The 17076-nt window shown below is 50.7% G+C and overlaps 1 protein-coding gene across 5 annotated transcripts in view; it reads left to right on the forward strand.

Moving 5' to 3' along the window:
• Window positions 1–17076, forward strand: part of Ksr1 (kinase suppressor of ras 1) — a 130084-nt gene that overhangs the window by 84432 nt on the left and 28576 nt on the right. For all 5 annotated transcript variants that reach the window (XM_026780303.1, XM_005349431.3, XM_026780302.1 and 2 more), the window contains exon 3: window positions 15916–16063. In XM_026780303.1, coding sequence (XP_026636104.1) covers window positions 15916–16063 — 148 coding nt within the window. The remainder of the gene's footprint in view (window positions 1–15915; window positions 16064–17076) is intronic.

The raw sequence follows: 17076 nt of genomic DNA on the forward strand, positions 1-17076 counted from the left end.
ACCAGGCTGGTCTTGAACTCACAGAGATCCGCCTGCCTCTGCCTCCCGAGTGCTGGGATTAAAGGCGTGCACCACCATCGCCCGGCTTGTGTGATGCTTTGGACTACAAGTCCATCTCCTAGCTCTCTGGAGTTGCAGGTTATTGTGTACAGCCCAAAGTGACCAGACTGGATGTGCCATGAGGACAGAGATCTGGCTGCTTCAGTCCCGGCTCTGTCCCCAGTGTCTGCACACAGGTATGCTTTCTGAATGCTCGAGTTCACATATCATCCATAGCTCTTCTGCCCCTTGGGCTGAGGTGTCATAGGAGCTCTGTCATCTGAACCAGTGAAGGTGGCGCACAGCAGTCTCTGGGGAGGCCTTGACTCACCAGTCATCATAACAGCTATTTCTAGCTCTTGTGTCTTCAGTCTCCAGGCTGGACTTGATCGACAGCTCGTGCCTGCGGCCCGTGGTTTGGGAGTGGTGTCTACTGAGCCCCTGCTGGACACCGCTAGCTTCCTAGCTGCTAGCTTGTATGTGTGCTCTTTCTTCCCCTGGGAGGGCCACCGTGAAGACGGGATTGCTCTAAAAGAGATCTGATGACCCAGATTGGATAGGGAAATGTTTGTGCCAATGCTGCCCTGCTTCAGTTACCATAAAACGGAACCTGTAGAGTGTGTACCTGTGTGCGTGCAGGTGTGTGCCCATGAGGAGGCAGAGGAGGATGCTGGGTGTCCACCTTATTCCTTAGAGACCCAGGAACCCCTAACGATTACCTGTCTCTGCCCCCACAGTACTAGGGTACATGGTATGCATGTAGCCACACTGAGTTTTTTATGTGGATTCTGGGAATTTGAACTCAGGCCCTCGTCCTTGTACAAACACTCCTAACCACTGAGCCATCTATCCTTAGTCTGTCACTCTTCTTTTTAACAACTCGCAGCAGGTAAGTTCTAGGGTCCCTTGCTCCCTAAAGCTTTGCCTACTTTGAGCAGGCAGGAGGCTTGGAAAGGAAGACTGTTAAGAGTGTGATCTCTAGATAGATGAAACAAGGCCTGCCCGGGGAGGCAGAGAGAATCCTGGTTGCTGTCCTCAAACTCACAAAGATCCGCCTGCCTCTGCCTCCCGAGTGCTGGGATTAAAGGCATGCGCCATCACCGCCCAGCTTTAGTTAGTTTTGAATTTGTTCTTTATCTTGGTTCTTGCTGGCAAAGAGTATATCGTGCTCACGCTAATATCCCCGGTGCTCAGTAAAGTCCCAGCACACACAGCTCTTTGCTGATTGGTTGAAAGAAGGATGGCTAGATAGAAAACCATCATCATTTATGCCCCGGCACTGCTAAGCATGTATGGGCAGCCCTTTTATGGTTCTCCAGTTGTTCCTGTCCTGGGCAGTCCGAGATGCTTGTGTTATTGTCACCCAAGGTCCCACAGTCTTCCTTTATGCTGTCTATCCAATGTTTTTGGAGCCTTCCTCTTCACCTTATCCCGTGCACTCCTCCAAGCAGTGCTGTCTTCGGGTATCTGCCGTCATTCTCATAACATGGCCGGAGTATCTCAAGTGCTGGTATTCTGTCCTATAGTTTACTTCCTTCTTTAGGTGGAGCTGTTTCTTAATGTTAGCCTGTCTCTTCATGTGACGCCTGGAATCCTCCTGAGACATATCATCTCAAGCACATCCAGCTGCTGTTCTAAGGAGCTGTCGAGGTTTCAGAGTGGTAAAGAAGACAGCTCAAGACAGGTGTCTTATACACTTGTAATTCTGTTGTTGTCGTTATGTCTCTTGCTGACCAAACCTTTGGAAAAAGGGGCCATCGTAAATACTTACCAAGTAAAGCTGTTGTGTGCTCCTCCCTCTAGCTGTGACTTTTCTGTAGTAAACGAAGCTACCAGTAGACTTCACTCTCAAGCCTAGGGAAGTCTGTGTACAAGGACTGATGCCGTCAGGAAGTGCCTCCTAGATTGGCAGCCCTGGGTGGAGCCTCCTGGACGGGCAGCCCTGGGTGGAGGCGTGCAGGACTTGGGCAGTTTCAGCCTCAGCCCTTCCCACTGCAATGCTGCCTGTCAGAAGGGCCTCTTCCCTTGGAACTGTAGCTGCCAAACCTCAAGGAGGGCTCTGATTGGATCTGCTTTGGTCACATGGTCACATACAGGTTAAGATGGGCTCAGTCTGGATGAAGAAGCCTAAAGGACCAAGGGCTACCTACATTCAGAAATAGGTTCCTGACCAGGGCGTGGTGGTACAGCTCAGCGGTATTAGCTACTCAGGAAGCTGAGGCAGGAGGACAGCAAATTCAAGTCTTGCCTGGGTGTCTCAATATTTCAGAGGAAAAAGAAGGTAGAGCTCCTTCCGGTGATCTTCAGTATGTCACATGGCAGTCGGGTTTCCAGAGAGGGCTTCCCTAAAGCCCTGTCAACATCAGGACAGAAGGCTGCGACCTCATCCTGGTGGGATAACACTGTTGGAGCTCTCATAGCATCTGCGCCCCTCACCCCCACAGGAGAGGGTCACCGGAGGGTCATGTGACCATCAGCAGACAGGAGTCCCGTGCTCACAGAGGAGCCACAGGCCTCTAGCGCAGCGGTGCCTTAGTAGGGCTTCTCAGCTCCTCTGTGGCTCTGCGGGGACCGTGTCCTAGAATATAACTGGTGAGGCGAGTTTTCTGTGGTTGGGTTTGGGTTTTTTAATTAACATCTCTAAGAAAGTAATAAATACTTATTTTTTTTTTAAATACAGATGAGCAAAGAAAGTAAGACCTTCAGTCACATTCAGAGATGATCACTGTTTCTCGGGGTTCGCCCCACTCTACTCCCTACCCCCCAGTTCTGTGACAGCATATGGTGATCCCAGGCTGGCTTTGAGCTCACTGTGTTGGTCTTGTGACCTTCATGCTTCCATACCCCAAGTACTGGGGTTATAGGTTTCCACTACAGTGCCCAGGTTAGATCTCCCCTTCTCTTCAGTGCCTGTTCATGTGTTCATGTTCAAAGTAGGCAAAGTCTAGGGAGGGATCGTAGTTCTGTCTACTAATGGTCGGCCTGATGCTCTTACTGCTTCCCGGATAAACGCAGCAAATACGGCAGTTTCCTTCTGGGCAGATCTCTCATTTGTTTGTTTGTTTGTTTGTTTTTTTCAAGACAGGTTTCTCTGTAGCTTTGGAGCCTGTCCTGGAACTAGCTCTTATAGACTAGGTTGGCCTCTAACTCAGAAAGACCTACTTGCCTCTGCCTCCGGAGTGCTGGGATTAAAGGCGTGTGCCACCTTTAAGGTTGTACAGTGCACGCGGGAATTTAGGTTGTAATTATTTGTCAAGGACTCACCTTGTATTTGGGACTGATGTGAGCTGTACCATATGGTCCTCCCAGTCATCTTCAGGAAAGCTTGCTGTGGTACTCAGGGTGCAGCAAAGGGAGAAAAACTAAGTGACATGTCACCTACTCACGGCCACATAGCTGGGAAGTGGCAGCCTTCAGGAAGTCTGGCTGCAAAACTGGGACTCAAAACTCTTTCTCTTCTTTGCTATTTTCTCTCTCAGTTCTCATGGATGGGCCCTTGTTGCATCTTTCCCTCTCTAATGCCTGAGGTCTTCACAGTTATTGAGTGTGTTTATAGTGTGTGCATGTGTTCATCTGTGCATGCACGCATGCGTATGTGGAGGCCAGAAGTCAGCATCAATACCTTCCTCGATTGCTTGTTGCATTGTTTTTGGAGACAGGGTCTCTCTGAGCCTGGAACTCACCGACTGGCTGGACTGGCTGGCCACCAAGCTTGGGGAAATCTTCTGGTCTCCACCTCCCCAACCCTGAGGTTACAGATATGGGCCACCTCGCCTGGCTTCCTTTACTTCCTCTAAAGATCTGAACTTGGGTCTTTGTCTTTGTGGCAAGCAGTTCAACAACTAATCCATCTCCCCAATACCCTTAATTTTATTTATTTTAAAAATAGTTACTTATTGCTTTAAAGAAACACTCCCCAAATCTAACTGTAAGTGCTCATTGTACGAAAACTAGAAAGTACAGAAAAACTTCAAAAAGAAAATGAAATTTCCCCCAGACACTGGCTGTCCACCCTGACTTCCTTCTTGTTATGTTCTTATTCTGAGAGAGGAGGAGTCACTGGTCCTGGGGTCACTTCCAGCAGTGTGACAGCTGCCCTTGCTACTGCGCTGCTATCTTGTCTGCTGTCCAGGGCGTGCTGTAACTCTTAAGGCGCTTGTGTGCCCCAAATGGGGTCTGGAAGGTAGCTGTGGTTCACGTGGAGGTGGGGAGCCCCCGGTGACTCATGGGAGGTGAGCGATAACAGTGCTCCCTCCTGACTCAGTTCTAGCCTTTTGGAGGCAGTGAGGCAGGGAAAACTGGGTCCTGGCAGCCTGGGTCCCCACCCCTGCTATGAGGCGGCCCAGCACCTGCTCTGGGAAGTATGTGCTGACTCCCCAGCTCCCAGGCACAAACTATTTTTGGCCACAGTGACTGTTCGCTAGGAATGAAAACAGAAACCCCTCTCCCTGCCTTGTTCTTCCATGGGACAGTGCGCCGGGGACCAGGGCTGCAGTCCTCGGGCCCCCTCACCATGCATTGTCTGTGGAGCTGGGTAATGACAAAGGCTTCAAGGGACCCAGAAGCCCCACCACCCACCTTGCCGAGAGGAGCCCGAGGCTCAAGCCAGTCTGCGCCAGATGGGAGCTGTGAGGTAGGCAGTGCAGCGCCTTTTCATGGGTCCTCAGCACGGGTCCCTTTGGCTGGACTCTGAGTCCTCTCTTTGCCAACTGGCTATAGAACATATCAGGGGAGTGTGCACTTTAGGGGAGGTGACTCGCTTTCTTGTCGCAGAGAATTGCTAGAGCCATCTGAATCTTGGAAGTTCATTGCCCCCATCTTTATAATGAAGGGGCTGGCTGCCTTTGTGCTTCGAGCCTGCTATGTCCACAGGAACTGACCTGTGACTGCTGTGAGGGATTGAGGCTGTTCCCGAAGCTTCTGGTTGTCAGGACAGGGAAGCCGAACCACACAGAATAGCAGTGTTGACCAGAGAGAAATGGGGCCAAGGCCAGCACCTACTTGCTGTGTCCCAAGATGATTAGCTAAATCATCTGGAGTCCCAGTTTCCATAGCTAGCAAGTATTTATGCCTGGGCCACTTATTGAGTGGTGGCAGCGCCCATAACTGTTATTTTATGGTTAAACTGGTCAGAAAGGGGGAAGCGTGTTGAGAAACTGAGCAGGAATCAGTGGGTCCTGGGCCTTGTCGCAGAAGCCAGGTGCCGGGTATAGCTGACGCTTTGAGATTTCCATCATGAAAAGTGTCACCAAAGTGGGGTGGATTGGGTGGGCTAGATCTGTTCTCTCCTGCCATCATCTGTGTTAGGAACTTGGTAGGACCTGGAGCGACATCCCAGGCTGTCATCTCACGAGTCCACCGTGTGGTTTAGCACTGCTTTGGCAGTTGTCTTTGGAGGTGAGGCTCGTGGCAGAGGCCAGGGACTTTCCCTCAGCGTCTGTGTTCCACCAGCTCAGAAGATCTGGAAGGACCAGGGCCTTGACACCTGGGTAGGGAGGGCTTGGGCTTGCCGGGAGCAGAGGACGCCCTGATGGGGTAAGGTGCTGAGTGAATGTGTGCTGTTGATATGGGCACAGCCATTCAAGGATCCCAAAGACTCAGGTTCTAGGAAGATGAGAAAGCCTTCCCCACGGGGTGAGGTTCAAAGGAAAATGGCAAACCCTTCCTTGTGGGTGTTAACAGCGTGTACAGAAAATGTCTACCATACCTTCTCCCCCATGAATACTGCCTTAAGTCTGCTCCCCAGCAGACTCCACTCCAGCCAAGATTAGCTAGACCTGTTGTCACCTTGATCAGACTGTGCACCGTAAGCCCTGCCTCCTTGTTTATCTGATGTAACAACCCCGCCTCCCTGTCCAGCTCTATGCAGTGACACTCCTCCCTGTCCATCTATACACAGTGACACTCCTCCCTGTCCAGCTCTATGCAGTGACATTCCTCCCTGTCCAGCTCTATGCAGTGACAGTCCTCCCTGTCCAGCTCTATGTAATAATCACAGTGATCTTTCAGGGTGCTGCAGTTCCTCCATCCAAGGGCCAGGGCCACCAACCCCAGTTTTCCTGTCTGTGTCCATCTCTATTTTCTTCCTTCTCTTGCAGTCCCCAGTTAATGCATGAACTGCAATAGAAACCGGGGACTTTCCTGAGGCCCAGCCTAGTCTGGTATTGGTTTCTGTGGGGTCTGTTAGCTAGGGCCCTGTCCCAGTGCTGTTGTTTGGGTGACAGGAGCAGGCTTCCTCCTCCCTAGGTCCTGTGTTTTTTTCCCTCTGTAAATTCGCTATTGGGCTAGATTATCTAAAGTCCCTTTGAAGTCTGTCTCTGACTTTGGCAGGGGATGGGTTTCTCCTCATTTTCTTGGGTATCCATCGGCTCCTTTCATGTCCTCTGAACCAGGTAGCTATGGTGATAGCCCCCTGGCTCAGGTCCTAGCCATCGTCTGAGAAGCTTTGTTGGGCTTCCTTAGCTTTGGGGCTCAGTGTTGCTGTGAGGCTGTAAGTATTCAGTGGCCCTGGAAAAACGACAGAGAAAACTGCCTACCCCACGGTCTCATGGGAGCTCTCCAGTGCCTCCTGTTTGGGCACCCTTTGGGGAGCTCTGAAACAATGCATCCCTTGTCTGTGACAGAGTCTGCTTCTCAGGTCTCCAGCCCTGGGCTCCTGCCGCCAGCCTACTTCTTTCCCTGCTGAGACAGACAAACTACCCAGAAGACAAACCTCCTGTGATGGCCCCTGATGTGGCGCTCTGCTAGAGGGATTCTGGGATCAGGCTCCTGGCCCTGCAGGACTGAAGCTGGGGGTCAGGCATGCAGCTGTGATACACTTGGCACACTGAGTGCATGATGGTGTGGCAGGATTCGCCACGTGTACTCAAGAGTTCTCATCCTGCAAACCCGGAGGAGGCAGATGTAGGTAGGAAGAGTGGGAGAATTGGGACTGGGGCTAGAAGTCACTGGTAAAGCGCTTGCTTAGCGTATGCAAAATTCTGGGTGTATTCCTTGGTACAGAGGAGATGTGGGAAGGAACTTGGGTAGGGAAGATCCCAGGGACAGCAAACAGTAAAGATGGCTGGAGGCATGGCCATGTCCTTGTGCTCTCTCAAGGAGTTGGCTGTCCCTTAGGAGGACTGGGTTGTCCATAGGAAATGTCTCAGACTAGCTCTAGCCCTTTATGGCACCCTGAACTACTGGGGCAGTCCCAGCTTAGGCCTGTTGTCACAGCTCCCCATTTGCTTCAAGAAGTGGCTGGGTGTGATGGCATATCCTATGGTCATTTGTCACCCAGCTGTCACCCACTGGTGCCTCCTCATGCCTGCTTCATCTACAAAGGAGGCCAGGGAAGCCTAAAGATCTGGGGAGCTGTCCCCTAGAGCAGGGCAGGGTCAGATAAGGGCCTCTGAGCCTGGCCCTGTGTGCCACAGGGTGGGAGTTTCTCATTTGCCAGTTCCCCCTGAAGCAAAGGTTTTCTGTACTCAAGGGTTTCTGTAGATCTTTGGCTGTGGTCAGACTGTCCACTCTAACCCCAAGACTTCCTTTCAAGTGGTCTTTAATTTTTTTAAGATTTATTTTTATTAATTTTAAGCCTGTGTACATGTCGTGTGTGCACATGCACACAGATGCACAAGTACACACACACACACACACACACACACACACACACACACACACACGAACGCAGGTGTCTACAGAGGCCAGAGTTATCAGCGCCCCCTGGAGCTGCAGTTACAGGTGTGGCTCTGAGCTACCAGAGGACCTGGAACTGAACCCTGATCTAATGCATTGCAGTGAGTGCCTGAACTGCTCTGCAGCCTGCAGCCTGGCCTCTGTTCTGGAAAGGACCTTCCAGCTGCCGTGTTGTCTTCTGTTTTGTTCTGTGTGGGAAGCTGAACCCAGAGTCTTGACCAGACTATTACAGTTTTGACTTGAGCTTTACTGTGGACTCTTGTGGATAGTGTGTTTATTTATTGAGACAGGGTCTCCCACTGTAGCCTAAGTTAGGAGCCCTCTCTTTATTGAGGGAGGGTATGGAGTCAGGAAAACACTAGTCCCATGTTCCCTTCCCCCCCCGCCAGCTTGGGTACACGTGTTTTTCTACCGTTAGCCATGTCTGGCTGTTTTCAGCTGGCAGCGAAGCAGGTGTTTCTGGAAACTGGTGCCGATGACGTGGGTGCTGATGAGCACGGGCTGGGTTTTGAGTGACAGGTGTGGGCCTGGCCTGAAGCCTGGCCTGGATGACCCCTTCCTACTGATGTTATGCTGGGGTGGGACCAGGGATGCTAGTGCAAGGGGAAGCAGGAAGGGAGGGACAATGAGGCCCAGGGACTCTGGAAGATGAAGCCTGACATAGTGGCTGAGTAAACCCATTCCACAAGCCAAATGTAGCCCACCATTGTTTAAAGAATGAAGAATGTTTTTCTTTTAACTGGTGGGGGGCACAAAAATATTTTGTGACAGATGAAAGTGATATTAAATTCAAGTTTGAGTGTCCCTGGGTGTCATTTTAACATGGCCACACCTACTCATTTGCATGTTGATATTGGGGTGCATTAGAGAGAGAGGAGCTTTTCTCTGCCCACGTGAGGAAATGGGGCTGGGTCATTGCTCTGAGGCAGGTAGGTGGCACTGGTGCTGGACAGTGGCACCAGTGCAGCTCAGAGTCAGAGCTGTACCAGGCAGTGGTGGAAAGTACCAGGGAAGGAACTGGCATGCGTTGCTGAGGAGCTGAAACGGGTAGGTGGAAAGAGGCCTCCTGGGAGCTCCTTGCAGCTGCTTTTATCCCCACCGCTAAGAGCTCACCCTAACGAGGCCCTCACTCCGACTGCCTCCTCAGTTCTAGCTGGAGTTACAGAGTATTTGTGTGTATGTGGCCCATGCCAGGCAAAATGGCCTCTGACCTAACCACTGTCCTCTCCCAGGACCACATGTGTGCGGACGGCTCCCTGTGGCAGCCAACACAGTTTCTAAGTATAGACCCAGGCTGCCCCGTGGCTGCTGGTAAGTCCCAGGATACCATCTGATACTCGGTGTGACCTGTGACCCCAGCCACTGCCAGCTGCTGGAGACTGGGGGGCGAGGGCGGAGGCGGGGGCGGGGGCATATTTGGCCAAACCCTCCCCTGCCTTCGGCTACAGAGAACAGAGACTAGCAGGCTCCTGTCAACAGCGGGGCTTAATTGTCACGGGCTGGGATGACCTCAGTTTGCAACTGGCCCTGCTTCCTCATTATTGCCAGAAAGGATAACTTAATGTCATTCACTGGAAAACGTAAGTCATGGTTCGAGGGAAAATGGCGGAGCCGAGAAGGCCGGGTTCCTGGTGCCCTGCTCATGCTCCATATGAACCCCAAGGCATGTCGGTCCATGGCTGGGCATATGGCTTCTCTCAGCTTCTAGTTAACACATTGATTCTGGCCCAGTAGCTGGAGTGAGCAGCAGTTTCAGAGCCAGTGCGGCTTGCCAGTCCCCCTCCCTTCTCTAGACCTCCAGGGCATGACAGAGTGGGGCAGGCATTGTTCTTAGCTTTTAGATGACCATCTTCTACAGGCCTACAGGTAGGTAGGCAACCAGAGGGCCTCTCCAGCCAGCGAGGGTTTCCTAGTGGCTCATGTGGTGACCCTAACCTGTTTCTGGTTCTCTAGCACACATGGAATGACTGGTTTGACCTGGTTTCCTTACGCATACTCCCCTGTGCCGTGCCTGTCTCGGCGGGTGGGAGAAACACATCTGTGTGCGCAGTCTGGAGGCTTTGAGTTGTTTGGGTTGAGGTGTGATGCCAGGACCACTCCCAGGCGGTGCGCTCATCTCACTGAAGAGGTTGGGCAGGCCCGAGTACTTCTCTTTCCTCTCTCATGCCTGCCGCCTGCCTCATGGAACTTCTTCTCTTCTTCCTTTTTTCTTTCTTTCTTTCTTTTTTTTTTTTTTTTTTTTTTAGGTTTTTCAAGATAGGGTTTCTCGCATGTCCAGCAGAAGGAAGGTTTTAGTGGTCAGATCTCCCCTGGGAAGGATCACATTCTTCCACAGCCTCCATCCTCAGGCCCCAGGCTCCGTGTCCACCAACGCATCTGGATTAGTTGCCACCAAGTAAAAACAACCATTCAAAGATAACTCAGATTGCCATTACTGTTTAAAAACAAACGAGGGCTGGAGAGATGGCTCAGTGGTTCAGAGCACTGACTGCTCTTCCAGAGGATCCGGGTTCAATTCCTGGCACCCACATGGTGGCTCACAGCTCTCTGTGATTTCATTTCCAGGGAACGCAACACCAATGAACGTAAAATCAAAGTAAATTAATTAATCAACCCAAACAAACAAAAAACCAGGGTCTTATGCAGCCCATGCAGCCTCAAACTTATTCTGTAGCCACATCTGACTTGAACTGCTGTCCCCCATGCCTTAGCCTCCCAAATTTTGGATGATAGGCATAGCATACCAAGTATAGACCAGTTTTGATTTTTCTTTTTTATTTTTTAATGCCGGAAGTTCTGCGCCTTTCCTGGCTTTCTCCATCCGATAATACTGAGAGCAGTGGGTGGGTTTCTGGTTAGCCTTCCCTTTTGTGGCAGAAAACATCTCATAAAAAAAAAAAATAAGTACAGAGCAGTTCCATTGCTACAACTCCTGGGGACTGGGGCTGCCTCTCCCCAAGTTCCCTGTCTGCCTCCTCTTGCCAAGGAGATGGAAGTGGTGAAAAGAGCTGTCTCTCAGGAATGATGGCCACAGACTGGTGTCGGTAGAGTGCCAGGCAGTCCGGTTGCATCCCTGTGAGGGTGTATGTTCACACCCCTAGAAGCCAGGTGGAAACAGAGTGGCCCATGCTGGAGGGGTGGGGATGGCTCCAGCAGATGGGGGTTCTAATGAGGCTTCTCCAGCACCCCTGCTGCCCCACTTTTACCTCGCCCATTTTTTAGCACTGATTTGAATCAAATCCTGAAGAGTAGGGGCAAGGGAAAGGCCACACTTCTGCCTTGTTCAGGGAGGCACAGATCCACAGGCTTCAGTACAGTGAGACACTTTTTCTTTATAGCTAAATTTGAAGCTATAAAGCAATCCTTTTTTCTTTTTACATTTTTTATGTATTAGGGAAGGGGATTTAAGCATATTATTTTTACTTTCTAGGAAAGTTAATTTGCTTGGCTAAAGAACAAAGGACCGTCCAGGTTACTAGGTGGTTCTTTTGGAACGTAGGCTGTTTGTAAGTAGCCCGAGATGGGAGCTTCTGAGTTCCAGGTTAGCAGTCGGCAGTGTGGGACAGTGACAGGAGCTCTGGCTTCTGACAGGCTGCCGTATAAGTCACGTGATCGCTTCAGATTTAACTTGCGGACTGAGTGGCATGGACTTCTTGAGTTGGCTCAAGTGGAGACAGCACACACAAGGTGGTGGGCATACCGTACTGGCAAATGGAAGGTCGTAATGAACATAATTATTTTGTTTGAGAAATTGAAAGGGCATAGTTGATGAAAGGGGGGTAAAAATAAAAGAGAAAAAGAGCCCTTCCTATTAGCTTTCTAGTCAAGCTGGAGGTTGGGGCTGCCGTGCCTGACTCCATCATGGCCACCATGTCTGTCATCTTCCCCGAAGCTGCTGAGTCAGCGTTCTTGACAGAGGGCGTGCCTGTGGGTGCGTAGCCATGCATGGGTGCCTGTGGGTGACCGACTGAGGATGTACCATCCAAGGTAGAGCGTTGCTTTGTGTAGTTGTCTCTTGGTTTGGCTGACCTCAAATTTAAGATCCTCTTATATGCTTTCTGAACCGGGATTACAGGTGTGTGCTGTGTCCCACCCAGCTGTTGGTTGAGTGCAGTTGTGGGGAGGCAAAGGTCACCTGTCCCTGACACAACAATTTGGTCAGGCTTCTTTCCATGGCAGAACGAAGGGGAAGGATGCCTAAGCAGCACTGCACTGAAGAACAGTTGCTGGGGAAACAAAGGAAGGCTGGCGGGCAGGGGGCAAAGCTCCCATGTGGGAACCCGTTTTTAATCACCACCCCCCTACGCTGCTCTTGGCAGCGGTTTCCTGTGGGTTTTCCTGTGATGGGCTGGAAGGATTTCTGACAGCCTGGAGTTTGTCTGACCAGCGGTGGTGATATTTCTTGGTTTTGTGTGTTTCTTTCTCACTGTGGTGGGGATTGTTGTAAACACTGTTGCGAGTCTTGCCAGAGTCCTGGAAGCGGAGAAACCGCTGCTGAGATACATGTACCTGCCTCAGGTGCTGTGGGAGGAGGACTTAAGCAGGTCAGTTTGACACTTTAGTCTAAGATTCGCAGCACTGTAGATTCCCTGACAGTGAATTCAGTCTTTTGAAATAAAATTTGAATTGGGTGTAGTGGTTCAGGCCTGTAGCCCAGCTCTTGGGAATCTGAAGCTGGAAGGTCACCTGGGGCTGGGAGGCCACCCTGAGCTACAAAATGAGTTCCAGATGAGATACAATGTAGCCCTGTCCCAAGAAAACACAGAAACTAGATACATACAGGTTGCCCCCAGAGCGCTTGAAAACCACTTCCCGCTTTCTTCACTTTTGCTGTGGGATGTGCGGCCATTCCAGTTCCGGGAAACGTGAAAAGTCTTACAAGGAGGCCGAGAAAGACGATGAAGATACAGATGGCTGGTCCAGTCATGTAGCTGGTTACGGGCTCCCAGTGCCTGTTTGTACCTTAGTTCACAATAATTGCTTATTTACTCAACCCCCAGCTCCCTCCCCCCAATACACCTCAGAGAAAGTGAGAGGGGGGAAAGTGAGAGAAGAGAGAGAGAGAGAGAGAGAGAGAGAGAGAGAGAGAGAGTGTGTCAGTCTGTGGGTGGGAGAAAAGGTCCAGCTTTGAGACTGAGTCTAACTCAGTGTTCATGCTTTGTATGAATTTCTAATGCTGGGTCCCATTTAGCACCTTCAGGCTCCACCTCTGCATAAGTTCACAGCTCTGTAAGGGGAGGAGGATGATGGCCCAGCCCCAGGCCAGTGTTGCAACCCTCCTTGCATAGGCTCTTACAAAGCCAAATAAGATGTCAGCCAGGCTAGCTAGCCTCTTTTCTGGAAACTTTGGGGGAAAGGATCCATTCCAAGTATATTTAGGTTGATAGCAGAATCCAGTTTCTTTAGGTGACTTTAGGGACAGAAGAAAATTTCCCCTCTGCCCTTTCACAGGCCCTTGGAATAAACTGGCAAAGGTGAAATGGGATTAAAACAAAACAAAGCAAAACAAACAAAAAACAAAGAACATATTTACACACACAGATGCCATCCAATTGTCCCCAGTGGCCACACGATCCTAAAGTTACCTTGTGTTTCTGCAAAGAAGGGAGAGGCGTGGGCTGTTTTGAGAGGCCCTTGCTCATAGTTAGGGCAGTGAATGGTCTGAGGCAGAAAAACAGCTGCATGTAAAATGATACTTTTTGGAATTTAAGTGAGCCCAAGGGACCAGCATCATCTTGCAGAGGAGAGGCAGGTCAGTCGCTTCTGTCCCTGGTCACTTTTTCTGTGGCGGATGGTGGGGTTTTAGGTGGGACAGAGGCAACGGTGGCTAATAATGCCGCTAAGCAAGGCCAGGCGAGAGGCCCTGGATTCTGAGCCTGCTTCTGAGGCCATTTAGTTCATTTCCATCAAATTACCTAGCCAAAGCATTGCATTTGGGGAATGTCATTCAGGCCTGGGTTTCTGATTTCTCGTTGGGCATCAGCCACTGGAGAAGCCTCCCAAATTCCTTCTCAGGTGACCCTCCATCTCCAACGTCTACAGGACTTCTTCTTAAATCGACTTCCTCAGGTTAACCAGAGGGCTTTTGAGTGCTGCCATATAATGTAGTAAGGAATGGCACCAGGAGGTAGAGCTCACAGGGTCATCTTAAAACACTCCTAAGGGTGATGCAGAGATGGCTCACTGGCTAAGAGCACTGGCTGCTTTCCCGGAGGACCCAGGTTCAATTCTCAGCACCCAGCAGCTCACAGTTGTCTGTAACTCCAATTTTAGGGGATCCAGTGTCCTCTTCTTACCTCTGTGGACACTGCTTACAAGTGGTGCACAGACATACATGCAGTCAAAACACACAGAAAATAAAAATTAATATTTAAAAAACAAACCCAAAGACCCTTCTAAAGCCAGGCATAGTGGTAATCTCAGCACTTGGGAAACAGTGGCTTTGTGAGTTCAAAGCCAGCCTTGTCTATAGAGTGAGACCCTCTTTTACTCCAAACAGGACAACAATCTTGTCTAGCCACTTTCCTTTCACCCCCGAGGAGATTGTGTGTCTGTGTGGATCCGTGTGTCTGCAGATTTGGGCAAAGCACAGCATACATGTATAAATCAAATGATCACTCTCCTGCAACCTCATGGGATCCAAGAATGAAATTTAGCCAGATGTGGTGGTGCACCCTTTGATCCCAGCACTCGGAAGGCAGAGGGATCTCGGTGAGTTTGAGGCCAGCCTGGTCTACAAAGTGAATTTTAGGGCAGCCAGGGCCACACAGAGAAACCCTGTCTCAAAAAACAAAAACAAAAAACACACACACAAAAAAAGAAGAAAACTCATGTCCTGTTCGACCTCAAGTTACTCTTACCTGCTGAACCATCTTGCTGACCCAATAATAGCTTTTTAAAGAAAGTTCCTTATAGTATTAATGCTTGTACGGCCTGTGCACAAGCACACACTACATGTGTATGTACAGGGTCAGAGAACAGCACTGTGGAGTCAGTTCTGTCCTGTCTGGGTTCTGGAGATTGAACTTGAGTCATCAAGTTTACAGACAAGACACGCTCCATCTTGGGGTGCCCCCCAAGGGTTTTTGTCCAGCAGTGTAGCCCTTTGAGGCTCATTCTCTAGATGTAATGTGAACCAGCGATCTGCAAATGCTCCACCACTGAGCTACACACCCAGCCCTGCTTCCCCAACCCCTACCCCCCTTTTAAGACAGTCTTATGTAACCCAGGCTGGCCGCAGACTTCTACGTAAACAAGGATGACCTTGAGTTTGTGATCCTTCTGCCCCTACCTCCTAAGAGCTAGAATTATAGGCCAGGTAGTGGTGGCGCATATCTTTAATCCCAGCACTCAGGAGGCAGAGGCAGGCAGATCTCTGTGAGTTTGAGGCCAGTGTGGTCTACAAGAGCGAGTTCCAGGACAGGCTACAAAACTACAGAGAAACCCTGTCTCGAAACCCCCTCCCCAAAAAACAAAAAAGACCTAGAATTATAGACATGTGCCACCAGGCCTGATTTGTGCAGTGCCAGGATGAGAACCCAGGGCTTTGTGCATGGCAGGCAACACTCTGCCAACTGACCTACAGCCTCAGCCTTCACAGTCTTGCCGAGTTGTCTTAACTGGCCTTGACTTCCCTTTCTAATCCAGGCAAGCTTTGAATTTAGGATCCTCCTGCTTCAGCCTCTCAGGCAGATGGGATTAGCAGGCAGGCCCATGGTTGGTCAGCCGAGCTACCTTGACTGACTTGAATGCAAGCCAGCAAGTGCCTCTGCAGTTTCTAGCCAGGGCTCTTTTCATTGTGTTATCCTTATTCAAGGCATTTAGTCGGAGATCTCTCATGTATGATCCAGACACAATCAAGTTGGGAAGGGCTACCAAAGGTGTCACAGTTGCCAACTTTTCTGTACCAAAGAGTTAAGAGAGAGGGGGAGAGGTGGCGAGTCCCCATCTAGACCTTTCTGGTGCTTTCTTCCTCCCCTTAGCCCCAGCCCAAAGGTGGCACTCCTCTTCAGCTGCTGTCTCTGGGAGACTGAGGGCGGAGAGTTCTGCTTGTGTCCCTGACAAGTGGTGGCTTCTAGTCAGGGGCTCAGCCAGCAGCTGGCTCCTGCCACTCAGCTGGGAGGCCTGTCCTGCAGAACAAAGGGCTGAAACTCCCTTACAGCTCCCCAGCTTTTCTTCCTGTCCCTTCTGTGCCCCCAGGAGATTCCCCAAGAGCTAACACTGGAGGCCTTGCTGGAGGTGGACGAGTCTAAGGCGAAGGAGATGCTGCGGCGCTGGGGGGCCAGCCCTGAGGAGTGTAGCCGGCTACAGCAAGCTCTCACCTGCCTTCGGAAGGTGACCGGCCTGGGTAAGAAAGGCTTGCTTCCCTCCCCCAGGCCTCTGTTACTGCCCGCACGCCCAGGCCTGGCCAGCTCCCTGGGAGATGGGACTTCTGCTCAAGTGGGCCTTGGGACATAGAGAGGGGGATGCTTCTGGGTTTCTGAGGCAGCTTTGGTGGGACTATTGAGAAAGTAGTATGGTAGGGCTTGGCCCTGAGGGAGCCTCTCAGGGTCTCCAGGGCCTTGGAGCCCAGTTGCTCTGGCCAGTCTGACCTAGGAAGCGTCAGCCATTGTTAGGAATCCTAGTTGGCTTTTAGGACAGGCCCTGTATGACAGGCCTCCCCCACACACAGGAAGGCATCTGTGTTGCTCCGACCCCTCCGCTCGCTTCCTGCATTCCAGCCCCCCTCTGCTAAACAGTTCCCCTGTTGCTCCTGTTCTTGTGGGCTGCTCCGGCTCTCTGCTCACAAGAGCCCTCTGGTATCAGTGTAGCCTGAGCCTGGCATAGTTATGAGAAATCTACAGCTTCTTCTCCGGGTGTGTGCCCAGGCCCCAGGCTGTGCATAATCTGCCATTACCACAATCTCCCCAGGGATTATTCACGGACATTCTATGTCTTCCCTTGGAAACAGTTCATTCCCACCGCCACCCAGAGAAGGCACTGAAATGAGCTAATGAATGGAAGCAGGCCTCATTTAAAGGTTTAAAAGATCTGAGCTGCCTGCTTCAGCTCCATCCCCCTGAGGCTGAAAAGGGAGGCACCCAGCTTTATTATTTTTAAAAAATAATTGTTTGTTATGTATGTTTGTTATTTTTTAAAAATAGTGTTCTGTCTGCATGTATGCCTGCAGGCCAGAAGAGGGCACCAGATCTCATTGCAGATGGTGTAAGCAGCCATGTGGTGGCTAGGAATTGAACTCAGGACCTCTGGAAGAGCAGCCAGTGTTCTTAACTGCTAAGTCATCTCTCCAGCCCTATTATATATATATTTTAAATAATTTAAATTTTTTAAGGCAGGATCTTATTGTGTAGTGCTGGCTGG

This window comes from Microtus ochrogaster, chromosome 7 (genome assembly GCF_000317375.1).
Source record: "Microtus ochrogaster isolate Prairie Vole_2 chromosome 7, MicOch1.0, whole genome shotgun sequence".
Taxonomy (NCBI): Eukaryota; Metazoa; Chordata; class Mammalia; order Rodentia; family Cricetidae; genus Microtus; species Microtus ochrogaster.